Consider the following 21,889-nt stretch of genomic DNA (forward strand, 5'->3'; position numbering starts at 1 on the left):
TCGCACATACACAGAAATCACACATGTCCAACAGTCTCCGAATTCCTTCATTTGATTACCCCCCCCCCCCACAGGGTCGGAGGCACTGAGATAACTGTTTAAGACCACAATGTACAATATGGTCAGATGGTAATGCCGTCAACACAATATAATTTAATTAAATGTAACAACATGTTAATACAATTTATTAACACAATATAATGAATGCCATAAATAGAAAGTCTCGGGGGGAGACATGGAAAACAAAGGACTCCAGCCCCGACACGCGTTTGAGTGTGTGACCCCAATGGTGGGTCTCACCTTCTTCAGGGAGCAGTAAGATGGAATAACAGGTTGAGACAAGAAGCTGCACCTAGGTTTAGAACAGAATCAATAACACTCCATATACATCCAACTACGTCACAGATAAAAAGCGAAATGAACAGATATCCCGAAAGGGGTCAAAATAGCATACAAACACGGAGAATAAACAAGGAGGGTCAGCCAACTAAAGATCATCCGATCACGGACGGCAAAAGTACTCAATATCTTCAAACAATGTATGAAAAAAAACCTTCAACTCAATCACCAGATATGAGGGTAATGCAGGAAAACAGATTAAATCAAAGAAATCTGGACACACACATATATTACATTCCAAATAATTTTAAGTTACATTTTTGTAAACACAGTAATCGTACAATTTTTCTCAAAATATTAACTCTTAGCTCCAAAAAAAGATTTTGTAATATAATGGGTGCTCAGAGGAGGTGCTTGTGAGAACTGATAGTGAAGAAGAAGAAGGGGGGGTATAGACCTATTTCTTAAACCACACAAGTACATGTATGCACTCTATTTCATCCAACAAATGAACAGTTCCTAGGTAACAATTGCCACCATGTGAATCATCTATTCAATCCAGAATTAATTATGGAATATCTACATTTCGAACCAGCACATGGGAATGGGCCACTGGTTGCCTCAACAACGGCAGGTCTTCTTCAGAACTCGGTGAGTGAAAAAGAAGACGCAATCTATGAAAAAGTGAAAGGTGTTAGTCATTAAAACAGATTTAAAAGAAGCTGTGTGTCTAGCATATCTCTATTAGATTCATAGTTGCCCTCAACTCCCATTCATAGATGCACAATATGTTATTTTTACTCATGATTGGGCGGATGCAGTAATTGGATTTGCAGTAAACCAAAGCTTTGGCTTCAATGTCTGTACTGGGAGGATATGTTTGAAAGTTACCTCTGCTGACCTCTGACAATCCTTTGATAAGGTGAGTCTTTTTAGTGATAGAGGCCTCACGTCCTCCGGTGCATATAAGCCAAATGAGTGATGGCTTGTATTTGTAGTTTTTAGGTGGATTAATATTGCCATGGTATGATGAGCCTTGGGGCCTTTTACATTCTCTTTCAATTAGGAATTGTTTGATTACACATGGGTGATGGTTGTATCCCGGTGAAGACAACTATAAATCTAATAGAGATATACCAGACACACAAATTATTTTAGATCTATATTAATAACCCTAACACCATCCCCTTTTACATAGGTTGCTCCTTCTTCATTCACTCACCCAGTCCTGAAACCCACAGTTGAGGCAACCAGTGGCCCTTTCCTATGTACTTTGTCGAAATGTCGACATTTCAAATTAAGCCTGAAATTAATAGATGATCCACATGGTGGCAATTGTTACCTCTTCACTATCGGGCACTCCAGAGACTCACAATTCGCCATCTGAGGACAAGCTTATATTTTTCAGATCTAATCCCTCTTCATCAAGAGGCTAGGAAAGAAGCATTATGGTGGTTAGACAATCTACAGGCCTGGAACAGCAAATCAATTTTCACTACTACCCCAGATCTATTAAAATCGGATATGTGATGATACAACGCGATCATTTTGATCGCGGTACGTTACATCGCGGTTATTACAACACGTCGTTACAACGACTTGTGCTAGAGGCGCTGGACTTAGGAATAGTATGATTTACTATTCCAACCCCAGTGTGCGTAACAGTAGGGAAGGTGTTGGAATAGTAAATCATACTATTCCTTAGGGTAGAGCACCATCCAGCGCAAGTCATAACGACTTACGTTGTAATGACCACGATGTCAGGCTGGGGTGTTCAATGCAGTCAATTCTTGCCGGTTGGTCGCATGTAAAAAGAGGGAGTCCCCAATGCATGTCAGTTATTTAGAGCCTCTTGCAGGCTCCTTTGCCATCTGGTGCTAAACAAAATGCCTGTATGCACCAAATATGGATGAGTACCTACATGATTAATGCCTCCACATGCATAATTAGTTGCGGTTGGTTACAGTTCATGATCCAATTTCTGAGACAAAAACTCTCCTATTATCGATTTGACACATAATCGCCTGAAAGTTGTGGTTACATTTCAAGCCTCTTGTCTACACGCAAATCCTTAGGATCTTAAATTTCAATAGTCATCCATTATTTTATATCTCGTTTGGAATTTAGCTACCGCTAACTCAGCTGAGTTCGTATGCAAGAAATTGTATTGCAATAGAACCTAGCCAACCTCAGACTCAGACAACTCTTCACAACACCCACCCACTCCACTGGCCACACGCTCGACCTCATCTTCTCCGCAAGCCCCCACGTCTCCTTCAACCACACCACCGAACTCCACTGGACCGACCATCGCTGCATGCACTTCACCTTCCGGAAACCCACCACGCACCACCGCACCCAACAGATGCCTCTCCGCTGCTGGAGCAAAGTCACCGAAGTCCAGCTAACCACCACCCTCGCCCAGTGCCCACCCGCCGACCCCACCGACCCCAACACCGCCGCCCGCAACCTCAGACAGTGGATCCACAACTGCGCCAACACCCTCGGCCCGCTCAAGACACCCTCCAACAGTCACACCAGCAAGAGAGCCAGTTGGTTCACTGACGACCTCCAGGCCTCCAAGCAAACCACTGCACACTACACACACGCCTCCATGACGCTGGGATCCAAGATGAGGCCCTGGACTGGACCACCTCCTTCCTCTCCGGCAGAACACAGAGCGTCCGCCCTCCCCCCCCCCCCTCCGCTACGAAGCCACCGAGATCATCTGCGGCGTCACCCAGGGCTCATCCCTCAGCCCAACGCTGTTCAACATCTACATGGCACCGCTCGCCCACATCGCCCGACTGCACGACCTCAACATTATCTCCTAGGCCGATGACACCCAGCTGATCCTCTCCCTCACCAAGGACCCCCACACCGCCAACACCAACCTCCACGAAGTAATGAAGGCTGTCGCCGAATGGATGAGGAACAGCCGACTGAAGCTGAACTCGGACAAGACGGAGGTCCTCATCCTCGGATCGACCCCTTGGGCCTGGAACGGCTCCTGGTGGCCGACCGCACTGGGAACAGCTCCAACACCCACCGACCAGGCACGCAACCTAGGGGGGTCATCCTCGACTCCACCCTCTCCATGACTAAGCAGGTCAACGCCGTCTCTTCCTCCTGCTTAAACACCCTCCGCATGCTCCGCAAGATCTACAAGTGGATCCCCACCAAAACGAGAAGAACGGTCAACCAGGCCCTCGTCAGCAGCAGGTTGGACTATGGAAACGCCCACTACGCAGGAGCCTCGGCCAAACTCCAGAAACAGTTTCTGCACGCCTGATCCGCGACATCCCTCACCGCAGCCACATCACACCCCACCTGAGAGACATGCACTGGCTCCCCGTCAACAGGAGGATAACCTTCAAGCTCCTCACCCACGCACACAAGGCACTCCACAACACCGGACCAGCATACCTCTACAGACGACTCAGCGTCTACACCCCCACCCGCCAGCTCTGCTTCGCTGACCTCACCCTCGCCACAGTCCGCCGCATCCGAAGAGTGACCTCCGGCGGCAGATCATTCTCCCACCTCGCCGCCAAGACCTGGAACACCCTCCCCATCCACCTACGGCAGACCCAAGACCTGCTGACCTTCAGAAGACTCCTCAAGACCTGGCTTCACGAACAGTAGCAGCTTTCCCCACTCCCCAGCGCCTTGAGACCCTCACGGGTAAGTAGTGCGCTTTACAAATGCTATGATTGATATATATATATATATATATATATACACATATATATACACACACACACACACACACACACACACACATATATATATATATATACACATATTAATATTTTAGTGGGGAGATAGCCACCCAGCCCCCTTTTTTCTGTTTGGGCAAACCCCCTTTGTTTATTCATTAACCTCCCTTTACTTCTACCCTCCTGTGAACCCTAACAACCCCTTACGCTCCTTCACATCTACTTGCTGCTGAACCATAAACTATTACCCCTAACACCATTACATCTAACAGCCCCTGAACCATGAAAATATCCTACAACCTTTATCTCTACCCTATCCTGCACCTTAAGAAACCCTTACCCCCTTTACCCACCTGTGAGAAATTAGGTTGTTGGTTGAGGGGACTGAAACCCTACTGAAGCGAGAGCCACAATGCTTGTCAGGGTGACCCACAAAAAGTCACCAAATTAACCTGTACTTAGCCCTCTGGCACCTTGGCACAAAATCAATCAGGCTTAACTTGGAGGCAATGTGTAAATTATTTATGCAGCACTATATAGTAATAAAGTGAAAACACAACATGAGAAAACCCCTAAAATAATTTAGAAAACTAGAGTAAACTATAAGAAATATTTTAACACCAAACTGACAAAACTCCAATCAGTGGAACCGAAGTTTTGAATTTTTTAAATTTTCAATGATAAATAGCGTCTAAAAGATCAAAGCAACAAGGTGATGGATGGAATTCTTGAATTACTCTTAGCCACTGACAATCACTTGAGCTGCATCCCAATTCATAGTTCCACCCCCATGACACTTCAGTTTGGACCCAGCCAATTGCAAGTCAGTCTTCACCCTGCTTCTCATGGGAACAGTGCAGCCCAAACTGTCAGACCAGGTCCTCCCAGAACCAGAACGCAAGCAACCCAGTACTGGCATTGCCCTTATTAAGGCTCTTAAATACGGTATAGCTTGCTTCCAGTGGCACAGTGAGCCCGGAACCAATGTCTGGGCATACCTGGCACCCTTATGGCATCAAATGCAAAAATAACAAGGCGATGGATGGAATGCTTGAACTAATCTCAGCCACTGGCAATCGCTTGGGCTGCATCCCAATCAATCCTTTTTGGCCCACCATGCCACCTCAATTTGCACCCAGTCAAATGCAAATCAGTCTTGACCCTGCTCCTCACAGGAACAGTCCAGCCTTTTCAAAGCACCAACCGTGGACATCTAGTCACGCAAGACTGGGGAAAAATCTAATGTTATGGTTGACAGCGATGGATCGTACGTAAGATATAAGAAGTCGATTCAGCCTGATATCCGCTTACCTTCGAACTTAGAGGAAATTGAGGAAAAAGTGTCTCAGAAGGTAACGTTCAGTGGGGCAAGGCAGCCAGTGGTGTCAGAGGAGGTGTTGTCATAGAGGAACCGCTGGATGTGTTTGCATTGAAATTTCTTTGTTCAGCCTTTAGCCTCTTTTATGGAGGTCAAAGATCTACAGTGGGATGAAGTTGCAGGCTGTAGCTAGCTCACACCCTACATGGACTTCATGTAGACAGACATGAAGCTGGTGCCCCTGTCAGACACCACTTCCTTGGGGAACCCCACTTTGGCAACAATCTTAATCAGGGCTCGAGCCACTGCAGGTCTCAGAAGAATAGTCTCCGGGTGTCTGGTGGCATGGTCCACCAAAACCAGGATGAACCTATTGCCTAAGGCAGTTTTGGGGCCAAACAATATCAATGCTCACCCTTTCAAAGGGGCTTCCAACAACAGGAATTGGAACCAGGGGAGCCTTGAGCTATTTCTGTTTTCCCACTAGGCTAGCAGGTGGGCCATATCCTACAGAATGCATCTGAGGTGGCCTTCTTCCAGGACCAATAGAAGAAGGTGACAGACCTGGCAAGGGTCTTGCCTTACTCTAAATGTCCTGCCACGGGTATGCTGTGAGCCAGTCTCAGTAAGAAGGCTCTGTAGCACTGGGAAACCACCAAAACTCTGTTTGCCCTAGGCTCAGAAACACTGGGCTCACTGTATAGGAGGTCATTCTCACAATATATGAAGTGATCTCCATAGGATTTTACATGCTGGCTGGAGCTCAGCTTGCCACCTCAAGCCCTCCAGAGTTGGCCACTCTTTTAGTGTTTAACAGAATTCCTCCCTAGTGGGCTAGCCCTCATCTTGCCACCCAGCAGGATAAGGCAGGTGAACCAGGGCAACAATGTCCTCCCTGGTAGGATCTGGAGTAGTCTCCTCAGGTGTCCCATCAATCTGGACCATGGGGGTTCTGGCGTCTGGCTTTCCCAAAAGAAAAAAAGAGTGTAAAGCACGTTTAATATAAAATATCACAAGAAAATATTTAGAGACCATCAATGGCAGCTGGGCCATTTTCCCAGACTCCAGGCTTCCTTGGCTCCCATCGTGGCCAGCCATGGACCCGGGGGTCATGCAGACCCAACCCTAACATCTCCAGGTGTGACCTGAGCTCCACTATCTTCCAGACAGTGTGCTCCAGATCATTGGCAATCTACAGACATGGCAGGGTTCACACATAGTTTAAGAGAACCTGAGACCCCCCCACTCAAAGAGAGAACCAGAGTCACTGGGTAGTGACTCTCGTGGTTGTCTGCTGCCACAACGTGGTTCAATGCATTGGTTATCACCTGCTCTGAGGACCACAGAGGACACCTCACAGTCATCATGCTGGCTCCTGTGTCCCTCAGAGACTACAAACTGTCTATCAATGGTGACCCACTGCCTTTACTTAGCAGTATTGGAAGGCATGTGGGCTTAGGGCACCATCTACTTGTCACCCAGGGATACTAGGGCAATCTCTGCTCTCTCCCTCACACTAACTAGAACAATCTCCTCAGCAAGCGCTACACTAGCCAACTTGGGGTCTGCCCACCAACGGGGAGCTGTACTCTCTTGAGATGATTGACATCCCTTTTTTGATGTGCCCAAACTTGTAGCACATCTGGCACTTGGGAACAAATCGTTTTATACCAGAAGGTAGACTCTTTTGGTCAGAGTGGGGCTGGATTCCCTTCCCATGTCAACTGTTTTGGGGTCCTTGAGAGAACTCCTGGTTTTTATTTTTCTCTCGCCCCCTCTTTTTTTGTGAGGACCCTGAACACCCTTTTGAGAAGCCTCCCAGATACCTTTTTGGACACTCTGATGCTGACCCAGGCATTTTCCTATCAGCCAGGTGTTGATTAAGCTTTGGAAAACGGAAATTGAGCATGTGCTCTTTCAGAATCAGATAGTACAGCTCATTATAATCGTTAACTTTGCTGCTCCTCACCAGCCACTAGGTGCCTCACTGGAATAATCCTAGAAATCTACCGCAAGATGCTTTGGGAGTTTGTGGCTGTCTCTTAACCTGCAGCTCAGCCCAAACCTGGCAAGTAAAATGGCCTTCATGGGAGCACACTGCATTTGCTCCCCCACTTCTAATTTCAGAAGGGTGACCCTCCCGACTGTGGCCATGTGCTTACACAAGCTAGCTCCCCAATCCTCCTCTGGGACCCTGTGCATTCTAAGGGCTACCTCACATGCAGAAAAAAAAATTCCAGTCATCTCCTACCACATAGATGGGCACCAGTTCTTGCGGTATGTGGACTCACACCTCTCCAGTGTAAACCACTGTTGCTGGACTCTACTTGCTTGGCTCTGATGTCCATCTCCTTGAGACTTAGCTCATGGGCCATTCTCCTTTCGTCTAGGGCCAACGTCTTTACCTCAAGGTCCGGGTGCCCTCCTCTTCTGCCCTCTTTGCAGAAGCCTCCTCTTTGGCCCGCCTCTCCTCCAGGGCCAATTTCCTTTGCTTAAGGTTCTCTTGACAGCAGCCTCCTCTATGGCTGCCTCCAATTTTAATTTAGCCAGCAGCAGCTTAAACTCTCTTTCACACCTCCTGTCCTCCAGCTCCTCTGGGGACAGACCCTTGGAAGACACAATGCTCCCTGACCTAGCAGGGGGCTTCCCGTCTATAGGCAAGTCTTCTTCCTATTCTTCAGGGTGCTATAGCCCGTAGCCTGTGCCAAGGTCCTCTTCTTGCTCCTCCATAGCATTCTCATCCTCCTCTGCTGTGGCTTTCAACTGGTGGGCCTCCTCTCAGGGCCTGAGGGCCTTCTGGAGCTCCTCCTTCTTAAAACTCTTTTTTGCAGAAAGACCCCTTTCCTTGAAGAATCATCTGAGCTCACCTGAGTGTAGCTTTCCAGGCTGCTGAGCAAAAGCTTCATACTTGCAGGTAGAGTGACAGGCACAGTCAGGAAGAAAGGCGGGAGGGGAAATTTGGACATGTGGACATGTAAAACTTAAAAGTATATATCCAAATTCTTTAATACAGTGCACATTGCCCTATGAGCAGTTTACGGCCTACCATAGGGCTGTCTAATATGTATCAAAAAGAGAGTTTTAGGCCTGGAAAGCGGTTTATGTTTCCAGATTGAATTGGCAGTTTAAACCTGCATACAGGCTGAAATGGCAGGACTGAGACTTGTTTTAAGGGCCTACTTAAGTGGGTGACATAACATGTGCTGCAGGCCTACTAGCATTTAATTTACCAACCCTGGGAATGTGGTATGCCACTTTACTAGGGACTAATAAGTAAATTAAATATGGCATTTAGGTGTTAGCGTGTGTTACCATGTTTTAGAGATGGAGTACGAGCACTTTAGCACTGGCAGCAATGGTAAAATGCACGAAGTCCTAAGGTTAAAAAAATGAATTCAGCAAACAGAAGAGGAGAAGACAAGAGGTTTGGGGAAAGACCATCCTAAAGCTGACAGGTCTAACACCAACCCTGAACCCTAAGAACCCTTAGTCCCTCACATCAGTACCTTAAAACACCCTTAGCTCTATTTACTTCTAACCTCCCCTGAACCCTAAAAACCCCTTACCCCATTTTGCCTCTTCCAGTCCCTGAACCTCCTCCATTACTGTTACACATCTTACTCAGCCCATAATCTTTTTTTTTAATGAAATAATATTTATGTCATAAAAAACACTTACCTGCGCAGGATAAACTACCAAACGGGGGCTTGTGTGGTACTTACATGTGACTGCAAGAAAAAGACTGCATATCTGCATTCTCCAGTGTGCCATGCTCAGCGCGATTTGGGGCAGACTGCAGAAAAAAGGAGCGGACTACCCCGTTGGGAGCCTCCTATGAATCCAGAAAACTTAGGCACTCCTTAAATAACTTGTTCCTTGGAGGTGAACTGGCTTCAGAGGTCTCGGGTGTGGGGTGACATCACTGCGAGGGAACACCTCCTCACCCATAATATCCCCTCATGATTGCATTCCCCCGGTGTCCTAATTATAGTACTGAACAGCAAGGCTCGCCCAGGCTGGGGCCCACCATCCTATATCTGCCACACCTCTTCATCCTCCACCCCTAAATCTATTTTGTGTCACACTGATATAATACATGCACCATATCTGTGCCAACAATTTAGGAGCCCCCATACACTCCTGTACTACCTGCTCTAAGTTATATCTAAGTGTTTGTATCCTTAGTAACATAATGTGTTTGTCATACTGTTGTATTTGCTTTTTGTACCTGACAAACTGCTGAAATACCCTGTATGGTGGACTTCATCCTCAGAATATCGAATAAAACGCAAAAACATTGAAATCAGCAGTTAATTCTATCATTCCACCAAAGCTTTACCTAAAAACATGTATGGCAATGTTTAACATCACTGTCATGTTACATTTGTGTTAAGAAGAATGTTTATTTGGTACTTTACTCCAACCTGAGGAAGCCTCAAAGCACTTAAGGAGAGAGGACGGATGGAAAAGAGAGCTAGGTACCACTTGGAGCAGAGAGCCATGGTTTTTAAACCGGATTTGTCTCCTTTACACTCTCAACCTTCACTTGATTACATTTTCTCTTCTCTCTTCCCCATTCATTCCCCCGCCTCCCTTTCTAGCTCATGGCAAATACCGAAAGGACAACTCCCCACTCAATCAGTTGCTTGCTGTGATATCCTGAAAATCATAATGGAATCCTTTGTATTATTGGGTGGGGTAGCCACAACTTTTAACGTCCAGTTTCATAAGTTTGGAGGCAGAATCTGTGGTATGCAAAGTTTTAAATACAGTGCACCTTGCCCTAGGAGCTGTTTAGGGCCTGCCATACAGGTGTCTTACATGTATCAAAAGGTGAGTTTTAGGCCTGGCAAGGGGTTTATGTTGCCAGGTTTAATTGGCAGTTTACAACGTCCAGTTTGTTAAGTTTGGAGGCAGTATCTGTGGCATGCAAAGAATTTCTAAAAAGTAATGTTGGATTCCACAGAGAAGGGGGAGCCACTTTGGATGTTTAGTCTTTATTGATAGTGCTGTGAGGCTCAGGCATTGCTTGATAGTGATATAAAATATACATGAATATTTCACTAATGTTTACTGTCCATAATGTACACAATGGTGGCGCTCTTTGGCAACATGCAGGCCCTGGTGCAATGCTGGAAATTCCTATAACATGATGGCTCTAGCATAACGGTGGTAATCCTTGCTGTACTGTGAGATGCCAATTTATGAGGCTGCTAAGGCACAAATGTACTTTTTTTTAATACATCAAAGTGTAGGCACACTTTAAGATGAGAGGTCCAATTGAAACTATGGAACGGGTATGTTTGTGGAGTTATCCTCGCCAAAACCCAAACACAAGATGTCTTCGCCATTGCCCGAGTTTTGGGGAGAGAAAACTAAAACAACTGGAATTTTTAGTCAGGAGAGAAATCAATCAACGTCTTCATGCTTCAACATTAGTACAGTACCATCATGCAAAAAGGATTCCACGTGGATTGAGGTTGTCCATAAAACCAATGTTATTCAGGTTCCATCTCAAAAAAGACTTTATGGAAAGATGGTATTCAATTCTCAACAAATGTTCACTTGACTTAATTTTATTACTTGTGGAGTAATTATCTAAAGCCATCAATGAAATCAACAATGAGATTGAGGAGATTAAACAAAATTTGCATTCACGTATGGAGGATGTAGATTGGAAGAAATCCCTCGATGAGATTAACCTCAGACTTGATAAATACACCAAAGAACTTCAAGAGGGAAAATTGCGCAAATACAAAAGAGACACCTTGGACTATAAATTAAATGAGGTTTACACCTGGGCCGAAGTTTATGCTCAGTGACGGTCATATTTTAAAAAGCAAACAACCACTTCCTCGGAAGAAAGCGTAGCCACCGAAACGGACACTAGCACGTCCAGACCACCAGCTGACACTCAGATAAGAGTTGTTGAAACCTCAACTGAAGTCACAGATGGATCATCAGCGTAAAGTTCCTGCTCATTTTTTAGCCAAGGGTCCAGATCTAAGTCAACCACCAGGAACGTCCAAAATAGGAAAACCAGGAGAAGCAGTCGGAAAACCCGGACGCACACGCATTCAGAAACAAACTTAGTTGTCAATATTTCTTCCACGGAACTCACTTCACACCAAATCCAAGTTCTCAACAGAGGGTTGGGCTTTGTCCCCACATATGACGCCAACGTTCTAGAATGTGAAGTAGCACTTTTCAAGTTTATGAGGATTTTACGTTTGAGACATTTTTTCACGAACGTGTTACCAACCAAAATTGACACTGAGAGAACTGAGTTTCTGGAGTTTTGTCCTAAATCCAAATTTCAGGCCCCTATTTCTCACAAAATTTTGGATTCATTTGAACATTTGGTTCGTAAAGATTTTCTCTGCATGCATTTCTGAAAATCCAAGAAGAAGAATCTTTCAAAATATGAAATTAACATGCTACACTCAATTCAGAACAATACTGAGATTTGTGTTCAGAAAGCTGATAAAGGCGGAGCTATTGTAATTATGGACAGAACTTTTTACACATTTTCCATTCAAGAGCATGCCGCAGATTTACAGACATACCTACCTTTAGATACAAACCCTACTAATGAACTAAAAACCACTCTCAAGAGTATTCTAGACCATGCTCATGAGATAGGTTGGATTTCAGCCTCCACCAAACAATTTTTGACAGTGGATTATCCTAGGAGACCTCTACTTTACATGCTTCTGAAAATTCACAAAGATCTTTACAATCCTCCCATGCGGCCAATTGTAACTGGATGTGGTACTATTTTTGAGCCTCTAGGGCATTACATTGATTATTTTTTGCAACCTTTTGTCCAGGAATGGATCTCTTATGTAAAAGACACCAAGGATTTTTTGTCAAAATTGGATTCTGTTGTCTACAATGAAGGGGTTTTACTTTATACTATCGACGTTAAGTCTTTATACACTTCCATTCCGCACGTCGCTGGTATGGAAGCGGTGGAATGGGCTTTGTTGCGCCAATCATTGATCAGAGCCGATAAAGTCTTAATTCTTGAAATTTTACATTTTTGTTTGTACCACAGCTATTTTTACTGGAATGGCCGTTTTTTTCTACAACAACAAGGTACTTCTATGGGCTTTGCAGGGGCCCCTGCATATGCCAACACTTTCTTGGCATAATTCGAAGCTGACCACATTTACAATGATAGTGGATGGACAGAAAATCTCCTGCTTTATTGCAGGTACATTGATGATATTTTCATACTTTGGACTAACACCCAGAAGTTCTTGGAACACAAAATCGAACAACTCAATACATATGATGATCATATTCAATTCACTCATACGATCAGTGACAAAACCATTTCATTTCTAGATGTGTCTCTTGTTATTAGTGACGGTATAATTCAAACTGTAGTGCATAGAAAGACAACAGATGTTAACAGTGCCCTTCACTTTCGGAGTTTCCATCCTAGAAACCTTAAACATAATTTACCTTTTTCCCAGTTCCTGCAGATTAAAAGGATATGTTCGGAACAAAGAATCTTGGAAAAGCCTTTTGATCACCAACAACAAATGTATTTAAATAGAGGATACCCCAACGAAGTGATTGAGCAGGCAATAGTACGTACTTATAAATACACTCGGAGCAGTTTGTTACAATTCCAACCTAAGAAGAAAACATCGAGACAAGTATTTGTTTCGAAATTCTCCACTAGTTCATCGAAGATGAAGAAAATTATCATCAACAGGTGGGAAATGCTTCAGAATTAATCCGATTTCAACGGCATTTTTAAAGAGCTACCTTTGTTCGCTATTACCACATCTAAAAATTTGAATGAGATTATCAGCACTCCGAATAAATCTTCTATGACTAATTTCAAAGGTATGAACAAGTGTTCCAACTGCGTACACTGCAATAATGTCATCATGGGTAATCTCTTGCATCATCCAAGCACAGGAGAAATTATTAAACTATTTAATAACTCAGATTGTAATTCCAATAATTGATTTATTATATCAAATGCCCATGTGGGAAGCTATATGTTGTTAAAACTGAACGCAAAATCAAAACCCGTATATCAGAGCACAAAAGTACAATCAGATCAGAACACAAAATAAGAATAGCAGTTTAGCTACTCACTGGTTAGATGAGAGGCACAGCATCGCCCAATTAAAATTTGCCGTTTTAGAAAGAGTTATACATCACCCAGACATGGATCTCACCAGATCCCTTTTACAAAGAGAAACGTTTTGGATCAGGCGCCTAGATACTTTAGTAGACAAAGGAATGAATGACAAAATAGATTATTCATGTTATTTATAACATCTTTGGTACTGTTTCTAGTGTTCACGCATGATCCTTTTACATGTGCATATTGCCATGTCTGCATTAAGACCAACGTGTATCATGGTATTCTGTATTTTGCACTATTTTTTATTCACTTTTATTCATTTTCATCACCTTTCTTGAGTTCTTATCGCGTGTGAGCATCTCTGGGTATTTTGTTTATTAGGCCAGCGTTTTCCGTATCTGTCACAGTATTTAGAGCTCAATGGTGCATTGGTGTAGTGTTTATGCTTCAGCAAGTTAGCGTTAATGAGGACAGCATTGTGTGTTCCGCATTTTCTTCTCTTTTAAGTTCGTAGCGTTAGCTTGTTCTTTCAGTATTCATAGGATCGTTTCAATATGGCGGCCGCATTTGCTGGCTTTGTTTTGAGTCAGTCGTCGATAGTCTCCCCGCCGATCGCGCATTCCCGCTTCCGGCGTGCATTTAAATCTAGTGTTTGATCACTGCGCTGTGTATATCCGACTCGATCCGAGATTTCAGCGTCCTTGCAGTGCACATTGTGGACAGCCGGTTGTTCGAGCAGGTAACAGTTTTGTTTTGCACACGCCACTTTTTCACGATTCACACATCAGTTTGGGGCCAATGTTGATGTTTGTTTTACGTCGACAGGTCTCTTTTGATTAGCCTTTGGGCGATTCGAATTTGTCTATCGAGACTAAAGAGGTACGATTTTCCGCACATTCACGTGGATTTATTTTTAGTCAGGTAGTTTTTGGTGAGCGGTTTGGCTGAGTGTTCTCATTCCTTGTCTTTTTCAGACCAGAAGGTTTCTAAGTGTTTTATAGTGAGTATTTCACCCGCATTGATTCACGAAGGTGGAGGGTCTTTTTTCCTTCTTTCTCAGAAGTTTACCATGCTGTACAAATATTTATTGACTTTTGGGCCAATTTCTCATGTTTGTCACCTTGTTCATGACGATGCTTTTGCTACCTGTATGTATTACATTTTTTGCATATTTTGTTCATATTTCCAGAGTTCAAGCCCCTGAAGAAGGGCCAATTGCGGCCCGAAATGCATTGGGCACGACGAAAGCTTTTGGAATGATGACAATTTTCTGTATCAAATCTGTTACACTTCTAAGGAATGTTTTGAATTCCCTGAACTGTGTTATTGATTTAATTTCAACATGTGAATATATTGTATAACTTTTCAGTTTGATGTTGGATAAAGGTATTTTACATTTATTGAAAAATTAGCGTTGTTTAGACTTATCATTTGGATTTTGGTAACCATACCCTAGCAACAGTGCACAGAGGACAAGTCCCATAGACTCTTGATATGTGAGAGATTTGGTGAAGCCATTTGCATTTGTATATGCTTTACCGAGAGTTAGATTAGGGCAGACGTTTTCAGAAGACTTACAAAAAACTTTTGGAAATCGTTATACTAATAATCACAATAACTTTTACCTTTAAATGAAGAAATATTGATGTTTCTACCTATTCAGAAGTTATTTGACTGCTTGTATTTTCCAGATTAATTAATGTTTTTTACAAATATACAGCAGATTCTGTTACATTTACCCTTAAAAGAAACAAAATCATATTATGAAATACACAATTTCGTTAAGGTCCTTGGTTCACAAGGAAACTTCATGCATGTGTCAGTCTAATGTCTTGTGAATCAATAGTTACATGGACCTTAGCTAGAATGTTGGTTATGTACCTAAGAAGGCTTTTCTCTATCGGTTGCCCCATGTTATGTCTCAAATACACATAAAATCTTATACCGTCCTATATTTAACTCCCATACACTTTTCTAACTCTGACATGCCCTAGTTCTTCAAGCTCCACCCCTTTCTACACCTTCCATAGTGCCAGAGGAGATCTCCCTACCAATTTGCCATTCGAAATTTCACACTTACACTACACTTAAACAATGCTGTCCAATGTTAATATATCGCCTGAATGTTGTGCATCACAGCCACAGAAGTAACAAGAGTCAGTTCACTGGTAATGTATTACTTTCAGCACCAGGCTAACATAGATCTACTTTACGCCTACACCCGTCATCCATCAAGCTTCCTTTCATTATATGGCCATCTTGCACATCGTATTCAACTCATATCACCCCTGTGTTTATTGATTGTAACCATACCTGTGACTCTCTTATGATGCCTGACCTTTTCATTGCGGAATACCTTTGAGAACAAGCTTAGTAATTTGTGTATTCCCAATGCTCTTTACTTCATTCATATATGTGATTATTTTAGTTAGCTCAATTATACCCTACCTTCCTATCATGTAAAGCGCACTGATACCCACTAGGGTCATGTTCGAGCTATAGAAACTTTATAAATATTTTTTTCTCCCAAAAATGCCCATTTATAAACTGAGCTTCTCGCACTCCAACCTTTGCACAAGGGTCCAGTGCCCCGATATCAACTGTTGCTTACCAATTGCATGCATGGATCCGCATCTTTCAATTCCTACTGGTATGTCCTCATTCCATGTGTGTAGGGAAACATCTCACGGTGATCTCAAACAACTAGACCTTAATTTGCATCCTCAAAGTAGAAAAACCCTAACAAAAACACACAGATTCAATACAGGACAAAGAGTCATTATATCCAGTAGCTGCCACTCTGTTAAACGGCCCTCCAAGTGCCCACACCATGAACCTGCAGCAGAACAAATACATTCAAAACATTACAGGCACAGCTTTTCAACGTCTTTACCCAGCAAAACACACTCCAAATTTGAACTATGTGCCCTCATGCAAGCAACACTTCACACTGCAGTACGCCACACCTGAAATACACAAGACACTCTTCATTAAGGTGCCCACAGCACCTTCGTCATTATGACAAAAATACACCACACTCATTCATTTATTTGAGTTTCTATAAGGCACTGCAAAGTGCTGGGGAGTCACCTCTTAGGGTTTAATCTCATATCAGTGCAGATATAGCACGAGGAAAGGAGATAGTGTGTGGAGTCTACACATTCATGACAATGTTCTCTAGAATGGTACTGACATGTGAAATGGTAAAAAGCCTTAAACTCTCACTAAGGAGTGGGCCGGTTATTAGGGGGATATTTGTCGCACATGAACAAGTCTGCCTCCACTGAAAAGAGATGTATTGGTGTAATAAATTTCCCTCAATTGAAAGTTTTTACATGATACTGGTTAATGGCATGTGAATGTTGGCATGTATACCGGTGTATTCACAAAAGCATTTATTTCCCTGATAAATATCAGCAAGTTATGTCCAGACCATATTTATCCAGGACATGGGATTTTGATTGCAAAACTAGAAATTCAGATATGTGTAGTACCAGGACATTACCACAGATTTTAGAATTTAAAGATCAACTTGTGAAGCAGGCCTTAGTCAAAAATCAATCACTGGAAAGCCTATGATGCCCAGTGAGTAATACTAGGCTTAGACTGCTCTTAGTGCAAGTCCAGTAAAATGAATGGAGTCCAAAAGCATAGGATTCAAGATACTGATTTGTGAGTGAAACAGGGTCAGACACAAGACAGACAGAGTGAAATAACAGGAAAATACTCACCTTCATCAATGACATACCAAATCTTTCACTCTCCTCACTTGCGTGATCCTGAGACTCTTGACCAGATTTGTGAATTGGGATAAAACACAAAATCCAGAGTCGCCCAGAGCTCTGAACCATTACACAATTGAGACAACTCCTAGGGGTAAAAGGCTACAATATTGACAGAGATGTACTATACAAATACCTAATATTTTAACGTTAACCCAAGACAAGCAGACAGGGCATGGCCTGTAGTTGTGAAGTTTTCTAAACGGGATAGATGGAAGGACTATGACGAGGTTAGTATTTGTATGAGAAATTTGCAAGAGCCTTGGAGTGGGATAGTGAGTTTCACTATTAAAATTAACTAGCACCAAAATCTTGTAATTTCTGGGGTATTACCAATATGCTGCTTATCATTACCATCACCGCGAGGGGTCACCTATATGTCAATCGGTCCAACTGGGCTTAAAAACTAGCAACTTGAACTCTAATGCAGTGAGTAATGGGTCAACATATTGAAAAATGCTCTCCATGATTCAATAGACATGGGGGCATTACGATATAATTTTTGCAACCTGTCCACACCAGCAGAGCATGCCGACCCTGCAGCTGCATCCCTTAGGTTCTCTGATTATAGATGGCATTATGTTAGAGGTCACATTTTTGCCCAATCTTGGCCCCTAATTTGCTTTACTTGCTACAAACATTCAGCGCTTGATTAAGAGTTGGGTGGCAATAATGACGGAAAATCTTCCGATTTCTAAAAGTAATGGTGAGGCTTAGAGAACATTCACCTGCTGAATTTCCTGCACCTTTCTATCTCTATGATGAAATTTCATCAGTGAATCCTTCTCCGGATTTAGCAATTCCTCTAGAAATTGTTGAATTTACCATCACGAAGCCTAAAAACCTCTCGAGTAGGACTTTCTCGACAGATAATATATATCTTCCATTTTAACATTCATGTTTTGCGGCCACAGAAAAGGATCTGCAGTTGTCTTGTATAAGGGCGTATGTCTTGCGTTACCTTGGCAAAAAGTATGAAAAATTACTTTGTTACCTCTGTACTTCGGTATTTTCAATGGACTATATGTACATAGGTTTAACTGTTTCTGTGTTTCCAATATTGGTATATTACCACCCATACCTAATATCTTGTTCTTTTATGTTTTAATCTTTACGTGCCAACAAATCGATTGGCATACTTTAGAGAAAGGTGCCTTTTAGAAGACAATCCTCACTTTTGATTTCCAAGCCCTGGCCTCAAAACAGCTCACACTGCTCGAACAGCTAAGCAATACGTTCCATAAAGGTTACAAAAATGTTGTTTTTTAGCAATTTATAATGTGTATAACTTATAACTGCAGAGGGTGGACACTCAGCAATGTCATTGGGAGCTTAGATGTATGTAGTATTCTGCATTAAGTCTGAAAAGGAAAAGGAACAAAGGCGAAAGATTTCTATACTTATTCTCCTGCCTCCCCATCTATCTCAATTTCTACTACTTTTCACACCAATAAGTATGGAAGATAAGCAGTAAAAAAAAAAAGAAGCAAAATCTATTCCTTCCTGTACAGTTGGGCAAAAAGTACAAATAGCAATTCCACATGGATCCAGGCAAAATGTATCTATAGTAATAGGCTTTCATGGATTCATGAATCCAGGCACAATTTCCTTACAGCAATGGCCATGACGGATTTATGGATCCAGGCACAATTTACCTATAGTAATATCCGTTCACAGATTAATAGTGCAGGATTCTGTCCCTGATGCTGGACAACAAGGCCCGCCTCTCTTTCATAGGTTAAGGGCTACACTTTCAAAGCATGAACACTTTTCAGCCTTGAGTATGAAGATGGTGAGGACTTCTAGGCTAACTTCATCTGCTGTTGGGGATGTCGAAAGACGGCAGCTCTTTAGCCTTTGCTGGTGTATTCAGAGGGCTTGAAGTGTTGCACCTTTGATTGTACTTTGGATGCATATGGTAAAAATGAAAGAAATTCTAAATAAAGGATAAAGAAACACTTTTATAGGAAAGTTAAAGAACCCATTTTGAATATGGCAAATGACCTGATTTGAATTTTGCCTCATTAAAGTAGAATCAAAACAGCATTCCCATGGACATCTTATGCAGTAAACAGAGCTTTGAGGATACCATCCAAGAAGAGGTTTTACCTCAGACAAAATTAAGGGGCATATTATCAAGGACGGCGTTAAAAATTATCGCCGGTTTAGTAGCAATAAACTGCTCACATGTTCTGGTGTCAACATGGGCTTCAATGGGAATTCTCTGCGGCATATTATCAAGCCCATTATCGCCGCTTTAGCAGCAGTTTGCTGCCGCTAAACCGGCGATAATTTTAACACCGTCCTTGATAATATGCCCCAAACAGTCTATAGATACTCAAATTTCAGAGGTGAACGCTCACTTCTAAATCCTGTGATAGATTTCAAGCAAAAGATCCAGAATCACACCAAAAGTCCATGCTCGCTACACTCAGATAAAACAATTCAATTTACTAGCAACTTATGGTCAACATGGTTTCTCCACTAATAATCAGTTTATAATAGTAGTCCATACATTTGAATAGAGAAGACATTAATACAGTTAGAATACATATAACCCTTCAATTCGATTGGCAACAAGGTTCATTTTTTTCCAATTTCTCTCTATTCATCTCTTTGACGGAGGCAACAACAGTTAGAAATGAAGGTTCCTTGCTCGCCAGAAACAACGTTGCTTTGTTTGCGTTACAGCGTGGCGCCTGGCTGCAGAATTCGACAGAGACAAGCAAACAACCTATTGTTTCCAATTTATATCAAGTTGCCAAGAATCAAGTCCTTGGGTGCCTCAGGCAGCACAGCATAGCGGCCAGCAAAAAAAAGACTAAATTAAGGAAACAATATTAGTAGCTCAGATATACATTTTTTTTTGTGCTGGGGCCTACAGCGACAATGTAGAAAAAGCTACTCATGGGGATACCCTAATGGTATGAATCATAAACATGTACATACTCGGCGGGGTAATAATGCTTCCAAAATAGCAGGTATCATTTGTCGCCATACCTGTATGCTTTGGAAGCGGATTCAAGCTATTATCATTCCCAGCTTCCCACAGGTGCTGGCACTGCGGGTTTATGTCAACACTACTTTGCCCAGACGCCATTCTCTTTTGAAGGAGGCACACTCCCCCCCTCTGGTCCCTGGCTGGGGAGCTGGAGCTGGCCTCAGAGCACAGTTAGTTCTCCATTGCGCAGCGCCCCTCTGCGGCTCATGTTTCCACCTGCCTTTCTCTGGTCGACGCTTCTGGGCGCTGAGCGCAGAGCTCAAGTCGAGAGCCAACGGGCTGTGTGAACAACTTTGTTTCCCTTTTCGAAAGACTTTGCCCTTCGCTGGTGACACCGCCTGATCTATTCTTAGCGGCCTATCAGAGCTGAGTGGGCGGGAGCTCCAGTATGCTGTTTTATTTTGTCGAGAGAACACAAATTCTATAAGGCGCTGGGCATTTACATTCCGAGCGGATTTACATCGTGAGCTAGAATAACCGTTTCACAAAGGAAAATAAGCCTCGATCGGATTTAAAATTAATAAAATTAACATAACCTTAACAAAATGGAAGGGCGGGCACGTTGTTAGGTTTTTAAGCTCTTTTTAAAGGAGCCCTTTCATAATGTACAAGGCGAATCTGAGGCAGAACTGTTTTTCTAAACATTTCTGACATTCATTGGCAACGCACCAATGACCTGCCTGGGCAGCGGCATCAAATTTTAAAACTTTATTTTTTTGCACTGGAAAGTTGTCCTTAAAGTAGAATAAATCGACGTTTGTGCTACTTTCTGTCAAGAGAGCGACAACGTCCCATAGGCTGTACTACGCTACCTCCCACGTTTTTTGACGCAAATGCGAGAGTGTCCAACATAGTCAGCTCTGGCTTTGCGTCAAAAATAATACCTCTTTGAAGCAGGCGTTAAGTAGGAAAAATCTATTCGTCTTAACATGCAACAAAAATATCGCACATATTCAATGTGTGCAATGCAAATAAATTGCTAATGAAACAATACCTTTGCAATACAGAACCTATACTAGACATCACGTTCACACCTTTGCGCTATGGTCCAGTGGTGTAACATTAACCCCCGCAGACCCCACGGTCATTTTACTGTAATGGAGACTGCTGGACATTTTTCTATCATGGGCAGTGGTCGAAGTGGGGGAAAAAAAGTAGGGGAACTGTGGGTGGAGAATCAGAGGGCGGGAATAACCCAAGGATTGGCTCAGTGGGCGGAGCCAGAGGTGTGGCCAGAATGCGCATATATCCCAATTTTTAGTATTTGTTTGGCATTTCATTGCCCAGTTTAATCAACCAATGGATACACATGATTATATAAGGTTATAATGAGTTATTGACAGTAAAACACATTCACAAAGTGGGATATGCTTCTAATCACAGAATGTCCCAAATACGATAAAATGTGGAAGCACAAGCAATTTTTAGCAGAGCCATGGAGTTTGTCATCAGCACTTCTCCCTTTTTCCACAACAGCAGTTCAAACATGATTGGCAAAATATCCTAGTTTGCAAATGTTTTCTATATAACTCTGGCTCTGCCATATTTGCCCCCTAATGCAAGATCTGCTGCATGATCTGATCATTTAAACTAATAAATTGTTTATAGCTCAAATGTATC

At 42.8% G+C, this 21,889-nt stretch overlaps 1 protein-coding gene across 2 annotated transcripts in view; it reads right to left on the reverse strand.

Annotated features, from left to right (window-relative positions):
• SLC2A12 (solute carrier family 2 member 12) overlaps nucleotides 1-20,565 on the reverse strand; it is a 516,964-nt gene extending 496,399 nt beyond the window's left edge. For both annotated transcript variants that reach the window (XM_085611583.1, XM_085611582.1), the window contains exon 1: nucleotides 20,269-20,565. In XM_085611583.1, the coding sequence (XP_085467709.1) occupies nucleotides 20,269-20,368 (100 nt within the window). In that variant the 5' untranslated portion in view covers nucleotides 20,369-20,565. The remainder of the gene's footprint in view (nucleotides 1-20,268) is intronic.
• Between the last annotated feature and the right edge of the window lie 1,324 nt (nucleotides 20,566-21,889).

This window comes from Triturus cristatus, chromosome 6, assembly GCF_964204655.1.
Source record: "Triturus cristatus chromosome 6, aTriCri1.1, whole genome shotgun sequence".
Lineage (NCBI taxonomy): Eukaryota > Metazoa > Chordata > Amphibia > Caudata > Salamandridae > Triturus > Triturus cristatus.